Below are 26,657 nucleotides of genomic sequence, written 5' to 3'. Positions count from 1 at the left end.
TATAGCCTCTCCTCTGGCGAGGGTAGGATAACTCCAGAGCACTTGGAATGACAAGACAATAAAGTTGTCCAAATCATCAACATTACGAGTCGATTCAGTAATTACCACCTGGTAGAGGAAGAGAAAAGCGATCAAAGGTGTGCATCGTCTGCGCGGTTCAATACAATTGAGGGGAAAAAAAAAAGACCTAATCTTGCAAGTCGCGGGGTTTCAATCACGGCACTTCAGGAGGCACTAAAGTACTATAGATGTATTCAATGACAATAGATCTGCAGGAAAGGGCAAATTTACAAGACATGTTTATATATATATTTGTTCTGTTCAACGGAGGTAGAAGAGTCACAGTCCTGTGACACCACAAAGACAAAACCGTGGCTCTAAGTGCTTGACAGGTCCAACGGGAAGATAGATATATATAATAATAATAATAATTCATTTATTTTGTATAGCGCTTTTCATGAAGCCCAAAGGCGCTTTGACAGAGTGCAAAACATAATGCATAACAAAACATGAAAACAACAATTGCAAAAAGACAAGAATCAATAGGGAAATATTTAAAGCAAAAGGAGGGAGAAGGAGAAGTGATAGTCAGGGGTTAAATGCTGTGGGTTGAATGTTGAATGCAGTGCTGAACAGGTGGGTCTTGAGTGATGTTTTGAATGTGGTGAGTGAGGAGGAGTCTCTGATGGTGTGAGGTAGTGAGTTCCAGAGGGTGGGAGCAGCGATGGAGAAGGCCCTGTCCCCCCAGGATCTGAATTTGGTCCGGATGGGGGGGGGGGTCAGGAGGTTGGTACCGGCAGAGCGGAGGTTGCGGGTGGGAGTGTGTCTGGAGAGGAGGTCAGCCAGGTAGGATGGGGCCAGGTTATGGAGGGCTTTGTAGGTCAAGAGGAGGATTTTGTACTGGATTCTCTGGGAGATGGGGAGCCAGTGAAGCTTGTAAAGGACGGGGGTGATGCGGTCACGGGTCCGGGAATGGGTGAGTAGACGGGCAGCAGAGTTCTGAATGTATTGGAGTTTATTGGTGATTGTTGAGGGTGAACCATAGAGGAGGCTATTGCAGTAGTCCAGACGGGAGGTGATGAAGGTGTGGATGAGGGTTTCTGCAGCCGTGGAGGAGAGGGATGGACGGAGACGGGCGATGTTTTTCAGGTGAAAGAAGGCTGTCTTTGTGATCTGTTTAGTGTATTTGTCGAAGGAGAGGGTTTGGTCAAAGATGACGCCAAGATTCCGGATGAGAAGGGAGGTGGATACTGGGATACCGTCGATGTTGAGGGCAAAATTATGGGTGGATTTTGTGAGCGTTTTTGGGCCAATGATGATTATTTCAGATTTATCACAGTTAAGTTTGAGGAAGTTGATTTGAAGCCAGGATTTTATTTCAGAGATACAGTTTGTCAGGATAGAGTGGGTGTCGGTGGAGATGGACTTGGTGGAGATGAAAAGCTGGATGTCATCGGCGAAGCAGTGGAATTGGAGACCATGACGGCGGATTAAGTGACCGAGGGGGGACAGGTAAAGGATGAAGAGGAGGGGGCCAAGAACTGAACCTTGGGGGACACCTTGGGGGAGGGGAGCAGTGGGGGATTTGCAGTTATTGATGGAGAAGAAATGGCGTCTGTCAGAGAGGTATGATTTAATCCAAGAGAGGGCAGTGCCGGTAACGTTAAAGGTGGATTCAAGTCGGGTGAGGAGGATGGTGTGATCAATGGTGTCAAAGGCAGCGCTGAGGTCGAGGAGGACGAGAATGTTGAGGTTGCCAGCGTCAGAGGAGAGGAGAAGGTGGTTGGTGATTTTGAGGAGAGCAGTTTCAGTACTGTGGTTGGAGCGGAATCCGGATTGGAATGTTTCATACAGGTTATTGGCAGAGAGGTGATGTTTGAGTTGAGTGGCTACAGCACGTTCCAAAACTTTCGACAGAAAGGGTAGGTTGGAGATGGGTCTGAAGTTGTTTAGGGTGTCAGGGTTTAGACCAGGTTTTTTTAGAATGGGGGTAACAGCAGCAATTTTGAGGGATGGTGGGACGATGCCTGTAGACAGGGAGGAGTTTATTGTTGCAATGATAAGTGGAGAGAGAGCAGGGAGGGAGGCCTTGACAAAGCTGGAGGGGATGGGGTCAAGAGTGCAGGTGGCAGTTTTCATTCCTATGAGGAGTTCAGAGAGGTCAGATGGGGAGACCGGGGAGAATTGAGACAGGGGAAGGCAGGATAAGGGGGGGCAGGTGGTTGGAGGGGGAGCGGGTGCGGCGGTGGTCAAGCTGTTGTAGATGTTGTCAATTTTGCGTTGGAAGAAAGAAAGGAAGGAGATGCAGTTGTCTACTGTGAATGACTGGGTGGTGGTGTCCAGGGGGCGGAGGAGTTTGTTTATTGTCGAGAAGAGTGCTTTTGGGTTTCCGGAGCCAGAGTGGATAATTTGATAGTAGGCGGAGCGGGCGTGGGAGAGGGCATCTTTGTAGTGTTGTAGGTGGTCCTTGTAGACTTGGGAGTGAACTGTGAGACCTGTTTTATTGCGGAGTCTTTCATGTTGGCGAGCACGAGTTTTCATCAGGCGGAGTTCAGGGGTAAACCAGGGAGCAGAATGGGTGAAAGAAACTGTTTTGGTTTTTACAGGCGCAAGCTGGTCAAGGCAGGAGGAGAGAGTGTGGTTGTAGTAGTCAGTGAGGTCGGAAGGGGTGTGGAGGTCAATGAAGGGAGAAGTGGACATTTTTTCAGAGAGGGTGGATGAGAATGAGGTAGGTGAAAGAGCGTTTAGCTTACGGAAGTTGATAGTGCGATAATGTCTTGGTGTTGGGGTGGGGATGTTGATGGTCATAGTGATGGCTAAGTGGTCAGAGAGGGTGAGGTCGGAGCCAGAGAGATGGTGCAAAATTAATCCAGTGGAGCAGACAAGGTCCAAAATGTGACCACGGATATGCATAGGAAAGTCGACATGTTGAGTGAGGTTAAAGCAGGTGAGTAAATCAGTGAAGTCAGTGGTTATTGTGGAGTCAGTGGAGTCCACGTGGATATTGAAATCACCAAGGAGGAGGATTGAGGGGGAGAGGGAACATAGCTGGGTCAGAAAGTAGGAGAAGTCAGACAGGAATAATGGGTGTGGTTTGGGAGGGCGGTAGACGACAGCCATGACTGACTGCGTGCGACCAGAGAGTTTAAAAGCCAGGTGTTCAAAGGATGAGGATGAGGCGATGGGGATGAGGCTGGTCCTATATACAATTTTATTTATTTATATATATATATATATATATATATATATATATATATATATATATATATATATATACACACATATATATATATACATATATATACATATATATACGTATATATATATATATATATATATATATATATATATATATATATATATATATATATATATATATATATATATATATACATACATACATACATATACTTTTTTTCTTTTCTTTTTTTTTGCAAATCCCTCTTTGGTTTAACCAAGTGCTGAGGCTGAGCAAAACTGCACGGCCGATGGATGTGATCACACGTGTAATCGTCATAGAGTGAACCCTCGACATTGTTGTGAAGACACAGCCTTAGAGAAACCAAGAAACGTGCAAAAGGTCACTCTGCAAGGTCATGTCAAGATATTTATTGCATGTGGCACAAAACGAACTTTTACATCAATAAATTGTAACAAAATTTAAACATCATTTACCTGATTTCTCCTTTGATGTGCAAAATGTGAGCACCGTCGATTGGATACTGAACACCAGGAGGGGGCTTTGGGCGCTGGAAACAGGTGAATAGAAATCAAAATGAGCATGTGATCATAATAAACACCAAATGTTTAATTAATAAAGAAACACATTGAGGATCAGGTTCACATTTTCACGTACTCCTGAACATCTCAAGCAAATGCTTCATTGCATTGAGATATTAAAGGAGCCCCAATTGCATCCCATACTTCAACCCCCCAGCTTCATGGGGAATTGAAATATAATTAAATATTTCATTTAATGTACAAGTACGGCTTTCAGGTTCACACTTAAAATATATGGCCAAGTTGTTCTACCATGAATATGTGACACATAGTAAGCATGGGTTTAACGGGGACAAAGCCAGAGGGGGAGGGCAGTAAGGGGAAATCGAATCGCTTGCGAGTTGTTAATTCGATGACGAGAAAGTAAAGGATATGAAACAGTTACCGCAGACCTTTCAACACTCCGATTTCACAAAACCGAACCTGGAAACTTACATTAAATCCGTTTTACCTTTAAAATACATTTAGAGGATATTTGGGCTCTGGGGATTTAATATTAGATTGAATGTTTAATAAGGACAAAAAAAACCAAAAAACACCTTTAGAGGCCATTTTCCCCCGCAAAGCGGGGGTTGGCCTTTTTCGGGAACCGTGGTTGTTGTTGTTTTTCGGTCCCCTTTTTCGGTCCCCTTTAATAAGGACAATGGGAATGTAATCCATCAGGGAAGGTGATGTTAGAAATTTTGTACATTTTTTATCTCAAGCTGGAGGATGACACATCTTTCTTCATCCTCAAAGTAATAGCATCGTGATGAATACGGTACAATAATAGCATCGTGCTCGACTTCGCCGTCTCTGTCGTCGAGACATGGCAAAATAATTAGAGCGATTCCGTAGCTGAATGGATTAATAAGATTTTATTTCATCAACGCTGACACTTTTCAGTGCCCGAGAGAAAATAAAGGGACAAGTCGTGCCCACAAAGCGAGTGACATCTGGATACAGATGAGCAGATATAATGCATTTCTAAAGGGGAACCCAAACGATCAGACCACGTAAATGCTAATCTATCCCTTGCTGCCCCTCAAAATAGATATGGATGTGTCTTTCCCTAATTTCCGATTTTAAAAGTAGGAAATTTTGCAATTAAAAGGCGACATCTTCTTCACGATTAGCCGTGACACATTTACCGATGTTGATCAAACTTAATTTTACCGAACAGAAACGATCAAATTTGACCAAACGATCAAATTTACCGAACAGAAAATAGGGCAAAATGGAGAAGATTGTCATGGGGACCGCAAGGCTAACCCCCACTCTTGCAGGGAAAATGGCCTTAAAATTCCTGTTGTTGTTGATCAAACTCTTCACACAGATAATGAATGATGGCTTACACTACATGTCCAAAAGTATGTGGACACCCCTTATAATTAGTGGATTCGGCTGTTTCAGCAACACCCATTGCTGACAGGTATATATAATCAAGCACACAGCCATGCAATCTCCATAGACAAACATTGGAAGTAGAATGGGCCGTACTGAAGAGCTCAGTGACTTTCAACGTGGCACCGTCATTGGATGCCACCTTTCCAAAAAGTCAGTTCGTCAAATTTCTGCCGTGCTAATGCTGCCCCGCTCAAATGCAAGTGCTGTTATTGTGAAGTGGAAACGTCGAGAAGCAACAACAGCTCAGCCGCAAAGTGGTAGGCCACACAAGCTCACAGAACGGGACCGTCAAGTGCTGAAGCGCGTAGCGCGTAAAAATAGTCTGTCCTCGGTTGCAACACTCACTACCGAGTTCCAAAACACCTCTGTAAGCAACGTCAGCACAACAACTGTTCATCGGGAGCTTCATGAAATAGTTTTCCATGGCCGAGCAGCCGCACACAATCCTAAGATAACCATGCGCAATGCCAAGCGTCGGCTGGCGTGGTGTAAAGCTCGCCGCCATTGGATTCTGGAGCAGTGGAAAAGTGTTCCCTGGAGTGATGAATCATGCTTCACCATCTGGCAGTCTGACGGACAAATCTGTCTAGGGGTGTTTTTCATGGTTCGGGCTAGGCCCATTAGTTCCAGTGAAGGGAAATCTTAACGCTACAACATAGAATGATATTCTAGACAATTGTGTGCTTCCAACTTTGGGGCAACAGTTTGGGAAAGGCCCTTTCCTGTTTCAGCATTACAATGCCCCCGTGCACAAAGCGAAGTCCATACAGAAATGGCTTGTAGAGATCGGTGTGGAAGAACTTGACTGGCCTGCACAGAGCCCTGACCTCAACCCATCGAACACCTTTGGGATGAATTGGAACGCCGATGGCAAGCCAGGCCTAATCGCCCAGCATCAGTGCCCAACCTCACTAATGCTCTTGTGGCTGAATGGAAGCAAATCCCCGCAGCAATGTTCCAACATGTAGTGGAAAGCCTTCCCAGAAGAGTGGAGGCTGTTATAATAGCAAAGAGGGGGGTGGGGGGGAGGGAGGACAACAACTCCATATTAATGCCCATGTTTTTGGAATGAGATGTTTGACGAGCACATGAGGGTGTGATGTTCGGGTGTCCACATACTTTTGGCCATGTAGTGTATGTACGCCATCTTTTTTCAAGAGCAGATCCAAGATGGCCGCCTGGCAGCCATTTTGTTACTTAAACGTGTCCCCATTTCTTGAACAATGCATGGTCCAATTTTGTTCAAACTGAGCACAAAGACAATACATGAGAGTATACATATGTGGAAGATTTTGTTTTGTAATCCGACCAAAGATGGCCAACTGGCAGCCTTTAACTCCTGGCAGCCTTTAACTCCTGGCAGCCTTTAACTCCTGGCGGCTTTTAACTCAGTACAGCAAAATTACTAAAATCACGGGGGCTATGACATTTCATGTCTTTTTCTTCATGTTAACTTGGGATGACACAAAATAGAAAACTACCAGGAGCCAAAACGAATGCTGAAGAATAATAAATGTGGCCCGCCTGTTTTTCCAGTGAGGAAAACCGTACCTCTGATGTAGTTTCTGTCGGAAATCGTGAAGCCTGCAGCTTGTGGCCACGGTTATGATCTGACACAAAGCACGTCCTCACTGTCACAAACAGATGCACAAAGTTAAGGTCTTTACAAAAGTCCATGATATAATTAAACATAAACAATGGCCCACTTTAAAACAAAATAGGACACACCACAACCACATTAACCTAAAAATCGAAATGAATCCAAAACATTTGATTTGTAAAAATAGGCTAAAATGTACATTTAACTGGCATCTCAAATCACCACAGTATAGACACAGGTGTGGTATTTCTTTTTTTCTTTTTTTTTGAACACAGGATCGAGGCTCGTGAAAGAGCTAACATTAATCAGACAAAAAGTCAAACTGACACATAAAACACAAAATAAGGGGAGCGGTAGACAAGATGGGGAGAGAGGGGGAAGGACAGAAATACAACATTTCAGAGGAGGGACATCGAGAGAACTGTGGGAGGAAGAGGGCTTGGGGGGAGGTGGGAGAGGTATAAAACATATGGACACTGCAAGGACTTCCAGGAAAGAAGTTGGAATTTCAAAAACGTGTATCTGGGGTGAATTAGGTGGGGTAGAAAAGATCAAGGTTTTGGATGGGGGAAGATAAGACATGGTGGTGAACAGCTGTTTTAAAGACCTGGAGGGAGGAGTGGGATTGAAGGGAGTGGGGGAGTTTTTTCCAGAAAAGGGGAATGAAAGAGTGAAGGTGAGCAGAGAGCCTAGATTTTGGCCGTTTAACCATCAGAGGGTTGCTGGCAGATCTTTTGCGACCTGCAGGAATATTTGGGGGACAAAGCACAGAGAGAGCTGGGGGAGCAAGGCCGGAGAGGAGTCGGTAGAAGACAGAAAGACCACCAACCTGCCTGCGGTGAGTGAGTGAAAGGTCGTCAGAGTTAGCTTCATCGCAGGAGATTCCAATGATTCTGAAAGCTTTGGTTTCAACAGCGTGAAGCCGAGCTAGGTGTGAGGCAGGAGCTGACAACTCGGCCCAGAGCGGGGACCAGCATTCCATTGAGCTGCGGATGAGAGCCTTGTATGTGGTGAGGAGCTCAGGTGTGCCAAGGAAGGACTTCACACGATGGAGGATGCCCACTGCCCAGTCCGCGACTGGCTTTGGAGGCCAGCTTGGAAATGTGGTTTTTCCAAGAACGATCATGGCAGATAGTGAGACCCAAAAGCTTGAGCGACAGAACTTCTTGGAGAGGATTGTTGAGAAAGTAGTTGGGAGGGTTGTCCAGTCGGTCTTTTCGGAGAGACATAGTGAAAGTGTGATATTTGTCAGGATTGAAAGACATGTTCCACTTGTTTGACCATTCTGTGATTTTGTCCAGGTCTGCAGATAATTGTATATAATGTATATAATGTACATGTGGAGTCAGTGTTTGTATGTCTGCTCTATACCCATTGGTTGGACGGCTGACCTAACACCACCCACAATTGTAACCCGAAAAGAAAAAAAATCATACATCCGCCATTTTGGTTTCATCGTGAACCAAAGACATCTTCGGAAGTGTCAAATTTAAAATCGCCATGCCCTCCCTTCAAGTTTTCCGTTCAGTATAAAACAACCTCAGCAACTGTTAAAGGATCATCAAATATCGAAAGGTTGGAGCTGATTAGTGTCATGGGCCTTGAGAAGGAGACAGTACGTATAGGCCTTCGGCTTCAGGCATCTGGTGTCATCCTGTCGGTCACTGCAATTGGAATTAGTTGAGCTGTTCATAAGCACGATGTAATATATATGCACATAAGCAGTACACGCTTTCTTCCTTCATGTACCTAACTCGGGTTAGTTTTATTTCCTGAAGCAATCGAGGCACGGTCTGTTGCCTATACACCACCCAAATCAAGAATGTATCAGAGGAACGTGTTGCACACTTGAAACAAGGTTGCCCGAAGGGCAGGTAGATACTCTGCTAGTTTAATGCACAATACAAAAAAAGCTTCACTTTATCCTTGACAAGAGGAGAGGGTAGGGTTATTTTTGTGACTAAATTACACATCCTAACCCAATCGTATGGTATCCAAACCTCACCGTACCAAGCCGGGGATCTGTGCCTGCACTGGCCGGCTCGGCTAGATGAGTCATATGTGGTGCACCTACCAATCAGAGCAATGTCTAAGCATTAACGCAACATTTGGCGGTTGGTGAGTTCAATACTAACGCTCAAGAGGTTTTAAGGTTCATTTTGTATTCACCGATTGTGCAAGAAAATGCAGGCCGAGTGAACTACAATACGAGAAAAATAATGCAGACCTATCTAAACCCAGTTGAAGCATTTGTGAGTCATTCATTTTCATTTGGAAGGATTCAATACTTCTTTAAAAGATTTTTTCACAAAAACATTACTTCAAAAAAACCCAAAAACGTTTCGATGATTCGTGGTATTATATGATTTGGTATGATACACCTGAGCCTCTTCCTGATGGCGGAGTTTCACTGTACAGAAAAATAACTCGCTCTCCGTGTGCTGCTCTTACACCTCCCAAACCACATGAGTACCGTTGGCTACGGGTTCCCCTCCGCTCCCACCTTTTGTTCATATGTGTTCTGTACCGTCCACCAAACAGTGATGACTCCATTTACATCTTACTGTATGACAACATGGACCAACTTCTATCCACTCATCCTAACTCTCTCTCTTCCTCATATGTGGTGACTTCAACTGTCATCATACCAGCTCGCTGGGTGTGGGTTCCTCTCACACCAGCCATGACACTTCAGCAAAGGACTTCTGCGACTCTGAGACTGATAATCTGTCAATCTCCCGACAAGGATCAGTCAACGGTACATCATCTCTTCTAAACTTGGTTATGACTAACTTCCCTGCAAATGTCTGCTGTTCTTATTCTGCTCCAATTGGTTCATCTGATCATGTGCTTGTTAAAGTGGACATCTCTCTGGCCGTTCGCAGAGAGCCTCCTCAGTGCTGATGAGTCTAGCATTTCACTCAGGCCAACTGGCATGGCCTTCAAGCAGCCATCGAACTTCTAGTCTGGTCTTCCATCTCTACTGTATCTGACATCAACTCGTCCTCAAACCAGAACTAACGTACAGGAGGTTTTACATTTCTTTTCTACTCAATGATATATTTAAACCAAGAACCTAGAGGCAACTTACTATTTCGGCAAAAAAAAAAAAGATACACACACAGACACACAGAATGGTGGTTCTGAGATAAAAGCTCGAAAGGGAGCAAACGTGAGTGAGCGACAATGAGCGTCGAAGAGTGTCCGTTGAGCGGTTGTCTCAGAACGAATATTCTATTACTACTGACCCTTAAAGACTCCGAATACCCCAAAGACGGCGACCCAAAAGACTCAAAAGACCCTCCAGGTCACAGAGGACATCGGGGACACAAAAGACCATGGAGACCCCCAAAGACCCACAAGACCCCCCCCCAAAAAAGGACCCATAGGAACCAAACGACCATGAAGATCCAAAAGACCCTTAACTACCCCAAAGACTCAAAATACCCCAGAAGACCTCAAGGGCCCAGAGGAACCAAAAGACCATAAAGACCCAAAAGGCCCCAAATACCCAAAATACCCTCAAAGACCCCAAAGACCCCAAAAAAACCTCAAGGACCCAGAGGACCCAAAAGACCATGAAGACCCAAAAAATCCCGAATACACAAAATACCCAAACGACCCCAACACTTAAAAGACCCTTAAAGAACCCAAAAACCCAAAAGACCCGAAAACCCTAAATATCTCAAAGACACTTTAAGACTCAGAGGGCCGAAAAGACCATGAATATCCAAAAGACACTGAAGACCCAAAATGCCATGAAGACCAAAAACACCCTGATGGCCCAAAAGACACTTAAAGACCGAGAGGCCCCAAAATACCATGAATATCCAAAAGACACTGAAAACCCAAAATTCCATGAAGACCAAAAACACCCTGATGGCCCAAAAGACACTTAAAGACCCAGAGGGCCCAAAATACCATGAATATCCAAAAGACACTGAAGACACAAAATGCCATAAATACCAAAAACACCCTGACAGCCTAATAGGAGCCAAAAGACCCTGAACACCCAACAGACCCTTAAAGACCCAGATGATCCAGAAGACGTCAAAGACCCAGAGGACCCCAACGACCCAGACGATTAAAGAACATGAAGACCCTTAAGACCCCAAAGATCGGTTTGACACTTTAGTCCCATTAGACCAGCTTGGACCCTTGACCATTTAGAGCTTTAGACCAATTTAGACCACTTGGACCTTTTTAGATTACAAATAATATCACGTATATTCCAAATCAATTTGTGCAAAATAAATGTTTGTATTATGATTGGTGTAAATCATGACCACACAGCAACTCAAGTTCAGTCAAGTCATTACCCTCAATTAAAAGAAGCGCATGTCTTCATGGATTTTGCCGATCCATGCTTGTGTTATTCAACGACCTTTTGATTGTACTAGGACAAGGTGGTTTTGAACTTTGAAGCTCGCATGACGAGTCATGATCCTTCCACTGACTCCGTTTTAGAAAGCGCCATCTAACTAATTCAGAGCTGGGCACGCGCGGTGGGGATGCCAATGACGACTTTTAATTTTGCCAGTGATGTACAGTCAAATGAAAAAGTAAGTACACCCCATGTAAAGTTTTGACTTTTTCAACATATTTCAACATTCAGCTATTTGATCTTCATTTCAACAATATTGATAGATAAAGGTGATATAATATAACAAATATCATGAAATATTGACATTTTGTAGTCCATTGTATAATTTAAATAAACATAAATGCAAATTTCGCATGTGGAAAAAGTAAGTACACCCTTGGCTCTAATAGGTGGTATTGCCCCCTTTGGCAGAAACCACCTCAAGTGGACGTTTCTTACAACTGTCTACCAGTCTCTGACATTGACTGGGAGAAATTTTTGCCCACTCCTCCATGCAGAATTATTTCAGCTGTGCGATGTTTGAGGAGTTTCTTGCATGCACAGCTCGTTTCAAATCCCCCCACAACATCTCGATGGGATTTAGATCAGGGCTTTGATTTGGCCATTCCAGAACCCTCCATTTCTTTCTTTGCAGCCATTCCTTGGTGGATTAACTTTGTATGTTTAGGGTCGTTAGGTCCACCTTCGGTTGAGCTTCAACATTTAGACAGATGGCCTCACATTACCCTCAAGCACCCTCTGGTACAATGAAGAATTCATAGTGGATTCTATGATGGTGAGCTGCCCAGGCCCTGATGCAGCAAAGCTGCCCCAAACCATAATATTTCCACCACCATGCTTTACAGTTGGTATCGGGTTCTTGTGGTCAAATGCTGTCTTTGGTTTTCGCCAAACATGTCTTCTGGTACTGTGGCCAAATAGCTCTACCTTTGACTCATCTGTCCAGAGCACATTGTTCCAGAAGTGCTGGTCTGTGCCGAGGTGTTCATTGGCAAACTTTAGTCTTGCCCTGATGTTCTTTCTGGACAGCAAAGGTTTCCTCCTGGCACACCTCCCATGCAGATCAAATTTGTGCAGCCTCTTTCTGATGGTAGACTCGTGCACTTTGACATCAACAGTGGAAAGAGCGACCTGTAAGTCCCGTGATGACATTCTGGGGTTCTTGGAGACTTCTTTCAGCATCTTGCGGTCAGCTCTTGGGCTGAACTTGCTGGGGCGTCCTGGCCTGAACAAGTTGGCAGTTGTTTGGAATCTTCTGCACTTGTAGATGATCTTCCAGACAGTCGAATAATTGATTTCAAATTGTTTGGACATCTTTTTCAATCCCTTCCCAGACTCGTAGGCATCTATAACCTTCTTTCTGAAGGCCTCAGAGAGCTCTTTTGATCTAGGCATGGTGACGCCGCACACTTCAACAACAAAGAGCAAACCAAACTAAATGTCTGAGGTTTAAATAAGACAGGTTCCTATCAGATCCTCTCTAACGATGTTCTAATCATTTGCACCTGAGCTGGTGCACCCGATTCTAATTTTAGGCATTTGAAGTAGTGATAAATGTAGGGGTGTACTTACTTTTTCCACATGCGAAATTTGCATTTATGTTTATTTAAATTATACAATGGGCTACAAAATGTAAATGTTTCATGATATTTGTTATATTATTTCACCTTTATCTATCAATATTGTTGAAATGAAGATCAAATAGCTGTATGTTGAAATATATTGAAAAAGTCAAAACTTTACATGGGGTGTACTTACTTTTTCACGAGACTGTAACTCACCTTGATTCAAATGGTGGCAATACATAGAGGACACTGTATTTCGAGTTCAAATTCCGATACTCATTCCACCATCATTCGCAACTTTGAAGGTTCGCAGTATGTTTAAACTGATCAGTGGTATTTGGAAAAAAACTATTGGAGACAAAACTAGTGATGGAAACACTTTTGGGGGAATTATGGAGCCATATCGTTTCGATCCGTGTGTGGGCGATTCAGACAAATATGGTGTTCGTGAAGATGGCGGTGTCAGTAGTGCAGATGAAAACGAAGGTCACATGATCAATCACTACAGATTGGTAGGTTTTGTTTTTCCATTCAATTTATGATTTATCAGAAATTTTTGTAATAACTGATTGCATTTGTTATATTACTCGAGAAGAAATATGGCATGACACAGCACGGACACAATACAGCACGGACACTGCCCAGGCACACTCGGACACCACCGACCAAATGGCCGATGAATACACTGTCCCGCCGTAGCAGGCTGACTCTGTGTCCTGAACGTTGCAGGATTGTCCCGTTTCATAGTGTCCCAGGATGCCATTTGTGTCTGTGGTCGTGCAGTCCATGTTGAGGTCCCGCTACAGTGGAGGGGGTAGGGGGGTGGGGTGGTGCTGAGGTGAGATCGGTCACCGGCAAGCCAACACAGGTGTTTGATTCACCACTCAAATCGCCCGTGCTCATGTTCTGGTAGCTCGGTAGAGAAGGTGTCACAGTTGCGAGTGACGGCTGCTTCTTCCGCTTAATCATCGGGTTGGTATCCTCTCAATCATGGTGGATAACCACAAGATCTAGCCATCTTTCTTGTTTCATAACAGTGCTCTGTAAAACATTCCGAAGACAACAGCGCACATTTTGTCGGCCTGATCCACACTCGGGTATTTCAGACAAACCTCGTCCAATTTCTGGCAACCCTCGGATCTTTTGGCCATTGGTGTAGCATGAAACCATCTCGGTTTGTGTTACTACAACCACCAATGACGCATCGACCCGGCATATATCGAAATCTGAAAATTATTCACCATTCGAGTTAAATCGTAGTGCAATGTAACCCATAGACAGTACGAATATGGCTGTCGGCTTCCTGATGCAACGTCACGGCTAATCGTGAGAAAGAAGATTTTGACTGTTAATCGCAAAAGTACCCACTTTAAAAATGAGAAAATGAAAAAAGACGTCATATCTATTTTTGTTGGGTATCAAGGTCAGGAAGTTCCTGTTGGGTCAGGAAGGGCATCCGGCCATAAAAACATTGCCTCAAACAGGGAACCACGATTGTCATGGGGCCCGCAAGGCTAACCCCCGCTATAGCGGGGAAAAAATGGCCTTAAAACGATCATTCATTCATTCATATCAAGGGATAGATTAGCGAGCGTTGAGGTGGTCTGAGCGTTTGGGTTCCCCTTTTATCGGTTTTGATAAGTTAAGAATAAATACACTAAACAAGTTCATTTGAATACAATTATCTGGCCTACTATTCACAGACAGATGTATGATCGCACGTAAGCAGTGTTTTTACATACAAAGCAGGCAATTAGTGTAGAAGTCAAACAGATCAAGATTGAAGGCCTGAGCAATTCAATAAAATGCAAAACATTTTCCATGCTGAAACAAAGAATTATTGGAACACACATGAAGCAAGAAGTTATCCACAGTGGAAGCAATTAGTAGAAGCCTTCAAATGCCGTGCCAGTGCCAGAAACTCCTCGAACATGCAGTCACTCACCTTTTATGTCCTCGATCACCTTTTCCGTCAGTGAAGCTGAAAAATAACATCGGCCAACATCACGTATCATGTTTAAGGCAAAAAAACCGACCATCAAAATTTACAACAATAAAAAAAAAAACCACCTTTAGAGGCCATTTTTCCCCGCAAAGCGGGGGTTGGCCTTTTTCGGGAACCGTGGTTGTTGTTGTTTTTCGGTCCCCTATTTGAAGCAATGTTTTACGGCCGGATGCCCTTCCTGACGCCAACCCTTTTTGCCGCCTTTAACGACAAACAGGGAATTACCAGTGAACTGGTACTCAATTAGCCGACCTCGGAAGGATGACAGGCTGAGTCAACCCCCCTGGCGTTAATTCAGCGATCGACCGGGATTCGAACCCAGGATCCTTGGTATCCTAAACCGGCACCCTAGCCGCTAGCCCAACACCAGGGATTACAACACAAAATTTACAACAATGCTCCCAATAAATCTTGCAAAGATTTTCCACCGTCATCTAATGGTTGTCTGCATGCTATATCGACCAACCAACGATGGAGAATCCAAAATAGTGCAAGAAAAGGTGTTGCTGGTTTATCCACAAAATTACCCTCGTGGACAATTTGATATGCTCAATTTGTACGGAAGGGATTCGTCGATCTGCCAAACTGCAGGTATGGATGGAACATAGGTCTTATGGATGAATAAATTTGATTGCACAGGTATTTTGAATGAAGTAAGGGGGAATGAATGAATGCTTGGGGAGGAGGGGTGGGGGTGGGGGGGGAGGAGTAGAACAGACTTGTGTGTTTGTGACGTCACCAACACCATGCTACGTAGATGGTGAGAAATAAATAACCAATACAATGGTAACGATCAAACGACGATCACATTCACATCAGCAAAAGGAACATTCAAATAAAATTCCACAATCAAAGACTATCGGTGAAGATTAGAATCGGGAAAGAACGCACATTAACGAATATTGCTTACAATGGTACAAGGCCACGAAAGGCCAGTCATTACAGCAAACTCGTGTGAAAACGTGGACACAACAGGTGATTAAACCATCAAAACAACTTATTTTTAGTCACATGAACAGATGTGAAAGAGGGAATTAAAGGGATGGTTCTGTAACATACAATGCAAGTTGTGAGAAACACCAAATTAAAACACAAACTCACACTCGATGGAATGCAAACTCTGTGCAGTACATGTGGCAGTGTCCACCGTGCAGCTCTCATGTAGTCGTGAGGAGAGTTCTCTGGACAAGGGTGAGGAGGGGTTAAGGGAGGGAGTCATAATCATGATCTTTGTGAAATTGTTTCACATTTCTGCCATTTCATTTTGACAGGATACCCTTGACCTTAGTGTGCGTTTTATTCCCACCCCGGACATTACAAGTTGGTGTTTCATAGGCAGGGCGAGGCACCAATGTGTGTGCTAACCCTCGGATGGATGTTAAACTGGGCATTCTGTCTACTGGCATTAGCTCAGGGCAGGTTGGGTATGGGAGCATGTGCCGATTGTGCCGGGTCACCACGTCCACTTTCCGCCGATACTCCACAGGCCTCAGTCTGACCATCCCCAATCTCCTTGAAATACTGATCAACCTGCCACGGCCACGAGGCACCTGGTCGTCCCATTGGCCCTCTCTACTTATGAAGCTCCCTCGCTGAGGGAATCTGTTGAGCAGGATCAGTGTTAAGAAAACGAGCGACATGTCCATACAGCCGCAGCTGACGCTCACAGACTATGCAGGCAACAAATCTCATCTGAGTCTCTCTCAGCAAATGCTCATGAGACACAATGTTCAAACAGCAATAGCCAAGGATTCTCCAAAAATACCTGGTACCAAAGGAGTCAAGTCTTTGTCTCAGATCTTTGGTCAAAGTCCAAGTTTCACATTTGTAGAGCAAGACTAGAAGCACCAAGGACATAAAGACTTCGACTTTCGTCTTCCTGCATAAGTCCCGACAGCACCATGCCCCATGATCCAGTGAATCCATGGCTCCCCAGACCCGACCCAGACGTCGATAGACTTCTCGCTCAACATGCGGAAACATGAATATCAAAGCCAGACAGACACTGCCGAGGTAAATGAATTTATCTGTGCCCTCCACATCCTCGCCACAAACGGGTACTGACAAGATGGCAACATCCAAGATTTCATTGAAAGCCTGGATCTTAATCTTGACCCATGAAACCCATAATCTCAGTGACTGTGACTCCTCAATCAGCGCCTTGAGGGATCCCATAAGGATGTCGAGTCTCCCCGCAAATATGACTGCATCATCTGCGAAATCAAGGTCAGAGATCATGAATCTTGCCATTCCCAAACGATGCACCGCAGTTAGATCTTCCCTATAATCCAGTCCATACAAACACTGAAAAGTGTGGAGGCCAGTACACACCCCTGACGAACTCAGCAACAACTGGGATAAGTCAGAGATTGAATCACCACAACTCACAGCACTCCCAGTACCAGAGTTTATCTCGGAAATCATATCGATCAGCTTTGGTGGAACCCACGAAGACCGAGGATCCTCCAGAGGGCATCCCCATTCACCGAATTTAATGCTTTGTGGAGATAAGCAAAGGCAGCACGTGCTAAAACTCACCTGTCTGTGTTCAGTGAGATCAAGAAGATCAAGGATATAGTCAATTGTTGACCTGACTGAACTTGAGTTGCTGTGTTGTCATGATTTACACCAATCGTAATACAAACATTTTTTTGTACAAATTTATTGGTAATATTGGTGATATTATTTATTTGTAATATTTTTGTAATCGAAAAAGGTCCAAGTGGTCTAATGCTCCAAATGAGCAAGGGTACAAAAGCTAAGTCTATTGACGAGACATTAACAATGCAAACAAATTTAAACAGGTTCCACAATTTAAACAGGTTGCACACACTACATGTTACACCAACAGGCAAGGAGAAAATAAAACGCAAGATCAGGTGCTTTACAGTGAAGCACTTACTTGTGCAAAGCTTTACCCCCAAGGGGTAACGCCTCCCAAGCAGCAACCACAGGAATACCTTCGCACACCTGTTACAAATTCAGGAAATCACACAGAGCATCTGTGTATCCACACACATTGGGCACCTTGGTGAATGACTCTCACTGGTTTACGATACGATGGGGGGGACGGGGAGGGGGGGGGACGACAGTGGGGTTGCGTTGCCAAGGAAAACATTTTGGTCATCCTAACTTAACTTTCAATTAAGTACATGTTAGAGCCAAAATTTAAAAAAATCAATAAAGAACACGAATGGTGTGGGTTGAGAGTGGAGAGATTACAGGGAGGGAGAAGCAGGCCTTTGTGTCTCGGGCGGACTGCTCAAAGAACTTGTGGGCTGGGAATTGAGGAATTCCCAGCCCACATATTGAAGAATTCTGGAATTGAGAAATTTTCTATCGAGCAATCAAATGGGCCACTTGGCGAACTCGGGAGAAGTCGCCACCGGGGTGCCGAGAGACGGTGCGATCAGAGCGCCGGGGAAATAAGAATGGTTGTACGAAGACAAATCTTGTGTTAAGAAAAGAGTGCTTAAAAATGCCAACTTTAAAATGACGTACCTGTGCTTGATATTTTTTAAATCAACGTTAAATCGGACTACCACAACTCAAATCGACTATTGTCCCATGAGGCGTTAACGACATTCTATCGAAACGACGCAAATCGGCATTTTATTGTACCAACAAAACTGTGCTGTAAACCTTTCATTCACAAGGATACCTGGAATCCTTACACACAGAAAACTACCTTCATTAACGAGGATATCTGACATCTCAATATACACAAAATTAAACTTTACTTGTCTTTTTGCCCACAAGACAACCATCACGTAAAGGCATACCACAACTATGGTCTTTGTGAGATGCTTGATCTGCTTTATACAGAAAGAAAAAAGGATACAGGAAGGACCAACGTCTCCGTATATCCACAATCCATCACGAGGGCTGTATTTACCCCCAAGGTGAGAACCCCCATTAAATGGCTCGGAGCAAACAGGACCGAAGGTACCTAGAAGAGAAACATCAGGGATGACTAAACAGCTCAGCCGGTCTTTATACAGACATTACAGGAAGAAAGTTGGATGTTACAGTCAAAGCAAACAATCTGATTGGTTGGGAACTCTCCTCTACTTTTAACTCTTGATATTCCTTTCAGATGAGTTAGTTTTATCACTTTTGGCAACTCGAGCTAAAAAAAGGAAAAAAATTAAGGCAGTGCTGCTGAACCCCACTGATCAACATCAAGCACACATCTGGGAATCCAGTACATGTTCAACAGCCAAAGGGGAAACTGTGGCAAAACCAAAGGGGATTCTACATTAAAATAACAAAGCAGAATTTTTCCACTCTTCCATCCCTTGTATATTTTTCATGGCACAGCTTATAAACTTTGGAATCAATCCTTATCGTGGTGTAGATGTAGGTATTTAACCTTAGCCATGGCAATGGAAAGTGCAACTCGGTTAGAAGTTCCTGTCTATTCCAAACAGATGATCAATTTGTGAGGCAAAAGAAAATAACAAAAAATTTATGATAAAATAAGAAAAATTACAGATTGTATTGCCCGTCACGAGAGGAGCAGGTTCTGAGTGTGGAAGGAAAGGCAACCATGAATATATTAGAAATATCCAGAGAAATGTTCAACAATATTATTTTGAAATAAATCTTAATCTCTCAAGCCACCTGCCTTATTACACCGCTTAAAATTAATGCATCATGAATTGAGAAACAATCTATAATAATAATAATAATAATAATAATAATAATAATAATAATAACTAGAACTGAATGAATGAATGACTGAATGAAATATCGTTTTAAGGCCATTTTCCCAGCTAGAGCGGGGGTTAGCCTAGCGGGCCCCATGACAATCATGGTTCCCTGTTTGAGGCAATGTTTTTATGGCCGGATGCCCTTCCTGATGCCATATAATAATAAATAAATAATAACTAGAACTGCCACTTCATAACTGTTGGCAGTGATGACCGAGTACCACGGCATCCCGCATTGATAAAACCACGTTTTGATACAACCGCGCTTTTATCAGACAAGTGATGTTCTCTTTAGAAAAAAACTAAAGAATTGGATTCAAAAAAATTCAATTCACCAAAAAAAATAAACAAATAAATAAATAATCACACCTATGTCCAGAGGAAGCGGTACAGTTTGGCAGTATGCATGCAATTCCATGCAAGTTACAGGACTTACAGATGCTGACAACTTTAGAACCCTTTGTAATGACCCCTTAGAACACTGTATAATTACATTTAAGAAGCATTTATAATTATACACGGTGGGTTAGAAAGGTTCTTTTTCTTCATTTTTCACAGACGGATGGGCGGCTGGAAGGAAGGACATAGCCATTAGACAAATATTGAAAGGTCCGCACTCACTCTAAGCTGTCCAGCCTGGGTTCGAATCTCAATACAGCTATAAACTCATCCCGGTGATTCACAGTCAGGATGATTAATCAAAGGGTGTGCCGTCTCTCGGATGGACGTTAAATTGGGCGTCGCATCTGCCTGAATTTGTTGGTGGACATTAAAAATCCCTTCGTGGTGTCCATTGTGAAGAGTAGGGAAGCTATCCCCAGCAACCTGGTGAAATCCCAAATTTGTGATCTAACCTGCAGGGGCACGACATCAGCAGCACTGCCACACCCTCAGTTAATGATACTTCCCACAGCCTTATGCTGCACAGGGAAAGAAAAAAAAAAGAAGACCAGACCCCTATGTATTATATTTTATTATTATAATAATATTTTAATCAATTTACTTCGAAAAATTTCCACTCAATTTTTTTCTCTGTCAGGAACGCATTCCCCCTTTAATAGATAATTAAGGCAATGGGATTTTGAAGTTCAATTTACATTATTTTGATTTATGCTGTATTCCAGGAACGTATCTATGAATGTAAATAGAGAAGTGCCTGTGTGGTCATAAAGCACAACAAAACATTCTCTTTGCTAACTCCTCCTCCCCTTTCTCCCCCCCCCCCCACCTTTATGTCCCCTCCTTGCCCCCTCCTAATGAAGCACAACACTCCTCCCACATCTCTCTCCCTGCCACTCCCCTCCTCGCACCCTTCCTCCTGGAGTGTCGCAACGTGTGCTGAAGCGTCACACTCTCCTACCCCTTCTTTGCTCTTCCCCCATTCCCTTCACCCTCCTCCCCTCTCTCTCTCACCCCATTTTCCATGACAAAAAAGGCTGTCACAAGGCTGGATGCTCAAATTATTTAACTAAAATCGAACTTCCTACGGTTGAGAATCAGGTACGACGAGGACGTCATTTTATCATATGATGTCACTCATTTTGGGACGTGTCGCAGCGAGGTAGTTTTGTGGGGTTAAATCTCTATTCAAATAAATACCGATACAGTACGCATTTAAAACATTGTTTTACGTTCTCAAGAGGACTCAAATTTATTTTTACTTTGTTGGCAGAATTCCTTAAGTCATACGTCACAAAGTCGAGGATAAGTCATACATCACAAGTCCATTTTTGCTGGATTGGATGTGCCAATGTATTTTTTTTTACATCTCCAAACAAAAATTTTATGCAACATTGCAAAGAATTAAATAACTTTCCCATTTTTTCCCCCCTTGAACATGTGTTGTTTTCAAAGCCAAGTGGATATCGTGATTTCAGAGAAGACTTGCCTCAAAATGCTTGAAGAAAACTCTTGCCAAGGTTTCTCGAAACACTGATGGGCAAAGCACAGACTCAACCACCACCACACGTCGGTCTCGAGGGTTCACAAGCAAATGCCTGGTAAGTGTGCATAGGAGAATGAAAACAAAGTAAAACATGACAATTAATATTCAAAAGACAATATTTGAACAAAACCAGTCTGTTAAATCGCATAATGTACACCTTCACATGAATAGAAGCAATAATAAGGCCACAAGAAGTAAACACTCAAATGTGCACCCTTGGGAAACTTGAAATTGAATGGCACTTGGTAGAGAGCATACCTCCACCATGCGGAACAGTTTACGCTTTGTATCCCACTGTTGAGCTGGATTTGAATCCAGACCTGAACCAAAATCGAATCTGCTGGTTCCTGTCATGTAACCAACTCATCCACCCAATTTTGGCAAAACACATCCACAACTTTTTGAAACATCGTACTATATATCGTTTTTGGCTTTATCACTCAAAGAGGAAGAATCCGATTTAAAATTAAAAAAATTCAGACCACAATACATGTAAAATAAATGCCACCCCCCCCCCCCCCCCAAACTAGTTGGTTTCCCTATTTAGTGACAATGTGCAAATGCTGTTCAATTTTCAAGTCAATCGGATGAACATTGTTGGTTTTTCAGATGAAAATTGATGATTTTTGGGAGTTTGACCTTGAGTTGACCTTTGACCATTTGACCATTTGACCTCAAAAATTGTTGTTTGCCCAATTCAGTGACTCAATATGCAAGTGCTGTTCAACTTTCAAGTCAACCAGATGAAAAATGATGATTTTAGAATTTTGACCTCAAAATCAATAGGCAGTTGAGACTACCTATACAACTTGGTAAAGTTTTATGACAATCAGTTTAGAATTGTAACCTGTAGGTGAATGACAAACAAACAAACAAACAAAGGCAGACAGACAGACAGAGAGAGAGAATAGCAAAGTCAACCGACCAATATACTTGAAAAATGATCGATTTTGCAAGTAACAAACATGAACAACAAAGAGCAATCAGAGATTGCAAACCTTCACCAGGACTGGTTTGTGAGGTGTATTTTGAAGGGCGTTTTTGTACTTTCATTATTTTGTACAACCCCACTTTCATCAGACACGCGTGACACATGACGTCCTTTTCATAAAACTGAATTCAGTATTGTATTTTAAATATACTAGGGCATGCCCGTACTATATATATGCCCGTACTATATATCTATCTAAAATTATATCCCCCCCCTCTATTTACATGAAATGGTTTGGTCCATTCGCAACGCCAAAGCGAACGGCGAACGGCTTGCGAGTACAGTGACAATCCCCCCCCTCTATTTACATGAAATGGTTTCGTCCATTCGCAACGACCACAGAACCCCCCCCCCCTCTATTTACATGGAATGGTTTGGTCCATTCGCAACGCCGGCACACGCGATCGTTCGCTGCTCTCTGATTGGTTGAATCGTTTTTTGGACATAGCTCGGTAAGTAATTGTCCGATTAATATGAAACCTTGAAAAGGCACATCCTCGGGTCCCCAGCAATATACCTGGCAAGTGAAAAGTATATCGGACCCGTGGTTGTCGAGAAACAGCGGTCACAGACAGACAAACGTACAAACGTACAAACGTACAGAGATTACTGGAATTATAGATAGATATTTTAAATGAGGCTGCCCTCAGGGTCTTTTGCATCCTCGGAGTCTTTTGGGTCATCAGGGTAATTTGGCTTTTTTTCTTCTTCTTTGTTTTTGTATACAAGATCGAGGCTCATGAAAGAGCTAACATTAATCACACAAAAAGTCAAACCGACACATAAAACACAAAATAAGGGGAGCGGTAGACAAGATGGGGAGAGAGGGTGAAGGACACAAACACAACATTTGAGAGCAGGGACATCGAGAGAAATGTGGGAGGGAGAGGGCTTGGGGGGAGGTGGGAGAGGTATAAAACATATGGACACTGCAGGACTTCCAGGAAAGAAGTTGGAATTTCGAAAAAGTGTATCTGGGGTGAATTAGTGGGGGTAGAAAAGATCAAGGTTTTGGATGGGGGAAGATAAGAGATGGTGGAGAACAGCTGTTTTAAAGACCTGGAGGGAGGAGTGAGATTAAAGGGAGTGGGGGAGTTTGTTCCAGAGGTGGGGAAAAAGGGGAATAAAAGAGTGAAGGTGAGCAGAGAGCCTAGATTTAGAGCCTAGGGGCAGAGGAAAGTAGAAGGTTGGGGGAGGTGGAGGTATGAGATAGAAGGGAGATGAAGTGGGGAGGAGGCAGCTTTGAGAAGGAGGTGGGAGGGGGGAGAATTGGAGAGGGATGGTGGGGGGGGGAGTTTTGAAGGGGAGGAGTTAGGGGGGAGTTTTGGAGGGGAGGGGCAAGGGGGGAGTTTTGGAGGGGAGGGGCAAGGGGGAGTTTAGGAGGGGAGGGGCAAGGGGGGAGTTTTGGAGGGGAGGGGCAAGGGGGAAGATTTGGAGTGGAGGGGCAAGGGGGGAGTTTAGAAAGTGGATGATTAATGAAAGACGAACATTGATAACAAATTGGGTTTATTGTGATTTTCAAGTTAGAGATCCGTTTAAGAACGATGGAGGAGGGGTGGATTGAATTTGAATTTGGAGCATGTAGTGATTTAGAATTATAAGAGATTGAATATTTTTCTGAAATGGAATGAGTTGGAGAGGAAATTGAAAAAAGCCTTTTAAATATGAAGAAAAACAGCGTGTTGTAATATACCACTGAATAAAACACTGCAGGGGAAAGTTTGAACATATTTAAACAGAACCGTGAAGAACAATCTAATATTCACAAAAATACCAACGGGGAGAGGGAGCCTGGAGGGACAACCACGAGTCACGTGAACAGGGCAAAACAGATCTGGCTTTTTGGGGTCCTCAGGGTCTTTTGGGTCATTGGGGTGTTTCGAGTCCAGAGGGAGGGGGTGGGGGTCTTTTGGGTATTTTTGGGTCCTCAGGGTCTTCTTGGTCTTCCGAGTCCTTGGGGTCTTTTGGGTCCTCTGGTTCTTCATGGTATTTAAAGGTATTCGATGTATTTTGGGGTCTTAGTGATCTTAAGTATCGTAAAGGTTCTTCAAAGGTCCAATGGTTCTCAGCAGTCCAAAGCGTCAAAAGGTACATTCCGATAGTACATAATTAATAGACATATGTAATTAATAGACAGGATGCTACTGACCAAGCAGTACATAATTAATAGATTGAAAACTCACATGGCTGGAGAAGATAATATTGTAGAGTTTCTTCTTCTTCTAACAAAAACTTCTAGCTGCTGGACCGTAAAACCAATCATATTTAAATTTTAAGCACCTGTTCCACTTTACAACTACCACATTACTTTGAAGTATCACATCGATCAAATGAAGCGGTTCAAGAGATATAATTTTTTAAAGATTTTTGTTCAATCCAACATGACCGCCAAACTATATGACATACTAGCAGAAGTACCTGGCATTGCCGGGCGGGGGAGGGGAGGGGAGGGGAACGGGGGGGAGGGGAGAAGAGGGGGGGAGGGGAGAAGAGGGGGGGAGGGGAGAAGAGGGGGAGGGGAGAAGAGGGGGAGGGGGAGGGGAGAGGGGGGTGGGGAAGGGAGGGGCATGGGGGAAAGGGAGGGGGGAGGGGGAGGGGGTGGGAAGGGGTAGGGCAGAAAGGAAGGGGTAGGGGGGAAAGGGAGGAGCATGGGGGAGGGGTAGGGGGGAAAGGAATGGGTAGGGGGGAAAGGGAGGGGCATGGGGGAAAGGGAGGGGAGAGGGAGGGGAAAGGGGAGAGGGTAGGGTGGAGGGGGAAGGGGAGGGGGGAAAGGGAGGGAGGGGGAGGAGGGAAGGGGAGGGATATAGATGGTTACTGGCAATTATTGATCACATCCACAAATGATGTAATCCACACAATTTATGTACTTTACATAACGTTAATAGGAATACATGGCCGTGTAGATGGGAAATACAGTTTGTTTGAAATAAATCACAAATATCAGATGAAAGTGAAAAAAAACCTATGTGGTGTGAATGGCAATGTTCCTCGCTGAAATGTGAAAAAAACTGAATTACATGCGAACGCATAACTGTGAGATTATGGCGGCAAAGTTGGAACATCACGTGATCGCTCTGAGCGAATCAGCGCGCTGCTCTGCGACCAGCTGAGATTCCGTGTATAATGTTCCTCGCTGAAATGCGCTGAGGTAAATATGAATAAAAAATTCGATATATTTTCACTTTTACGTTTTGGCTAACTCGCTCACGAACCTGACGAAGATCCTGAGCAAGGATCGCTACGTTATGCTAACGCTACGTTAGCTACGCTACGTTCGCTACATTATGGCTAAAAATATGGATCTAAAGATGAAAGAAAAAAAAACCTATGTGGTGTGAATGGCAATGTTCCTCGCTGAAATGTGAAAAAACTGAATTACGTGCGAACGCATAACTGTAAGATTATGGCGGCAAAGTTGGAACATCACGTGATCGCTCTGAGCGAATCAGCGCGCTGCTCTGCCATTCCGGTCATAATATTCCTCGCTGAAATGCGCTGAGGTAAAAATATGGTTTAAAAATATTATGAAATAAATTTTTAGGTCGACCATGTTCGTACCAGGCTCAATGGCCATGTTTGTGCCAAATATCAAGTTCGTGAGCCTCTCCGTTTAGGAGTCTATCGGTAACATTACACACACACACACACACACACACACACACACACACACACACACACACACACACACACACACACACACACACACACACACACACACACACTGTGTTTTATATATATAGATGAATTATTCAAGGGCAGCATGGTATACGCAAGGCATGGGGAAGATATGTGGGAAGTTTCCGTTCGATCCTTTCAGACATTCTGGAGGAGTGGCTTTTTAAAGCTTTATTCTTTAAAAAAAATAAATTCAGAGCCCCCAAACCATGTGACCGATGACGTCATGGTCACGGAACGTTTTGTTGATCATGGGTAGGCGATCATGCATGTAATGTTTTGCCATGATCTGTTTCAGAGATCATGCCATTTTGCCATGATCATGCCATGATCTGCTTCTGTTTGCAGTTTCAGAGAAAAAGGGTTTTTGGTGGTTTTTAACCCTTTGAGTACGGGATTTTTTTTTGATAAAAATACCCCCGGTACGGGATTAATTTGGCAATTTGGTACGGGAACGCAACCACGTACTGACGATCTATTTATAGGTATAGTCGATGACGTGTAGTAACGTGATCCGTACACAAAACTTTTTCGCGGGTTGTGGCACTGGACGTCATCCGTACTCAAAGGGTTCAGGCTTTTGTGTTAAAACAAATATGGCGGCCGAACCACGT

The 26,657-nt window shown here is 43.7% G+C and overlaps 1 protein-coding gene across 1 annotated transcript in view; it reads right to left on the bottom strand.

The window, feature by feature from the left end:
• Positions 1 to 26,657, bottom strand: part of ACTR10 (actin related protein 10) — a 60,689-nt gene that overhangs the window by 10,165 nt on the left and 23,867 nt on the right. The window contains exons 4-10 of the mRNA XM_068129535.2: positions 21,321 to 21,429; positions 18,562 to 18,669; positions 17,623 to 17,690; positions 15,822 to 15,901; positions 14,661 to 14,696; positions 6,718 to 6,797; positions 3,676 to 3,749 (exon numbers count right to left, since the gene is read on the bottom strand). Coding sequence (XP_067985636.1) covers positions 3,676 to 3,749; positions 6,718 to 6,797; positions 14,661 to 14,696; positions 15,822 to 15,901; positions 17,623 to 17,690; positions 18,562 to 18,669; positions 21,321 to 21,429 — 555 coding nt within the window. The remainder of the gene's footprint in view (positions 1 to 3,675; positions 3,750 to 6,717; positions 6,798 to 14,660; positions 14,697 to 15,821; positions 15,902 to 17,622; positions 17,691 to 18,561; positions 18,670 to 21,320; positions 21,430 to 26,657) is intronic.

This window comes from Myxine glutinosa, chromosome 9, assembly GCF_964187855.1.
Source record: "Myxine glutinosa chromosome 9, kmMyxGlut1.1, whole genome shotgun sequence".
Taxonomy (NCBI): domain Eukaryota; kingdom Metazoa; phylum Chordata; class Myxini; order Myxiniformes; family Myxinidae; genus Myxine; species Myxine glutinosa.
Note: the sequence above shows the minus strand (reverse complement) of the source record. Positions and strands in the feature narration are given on the sequence as shown.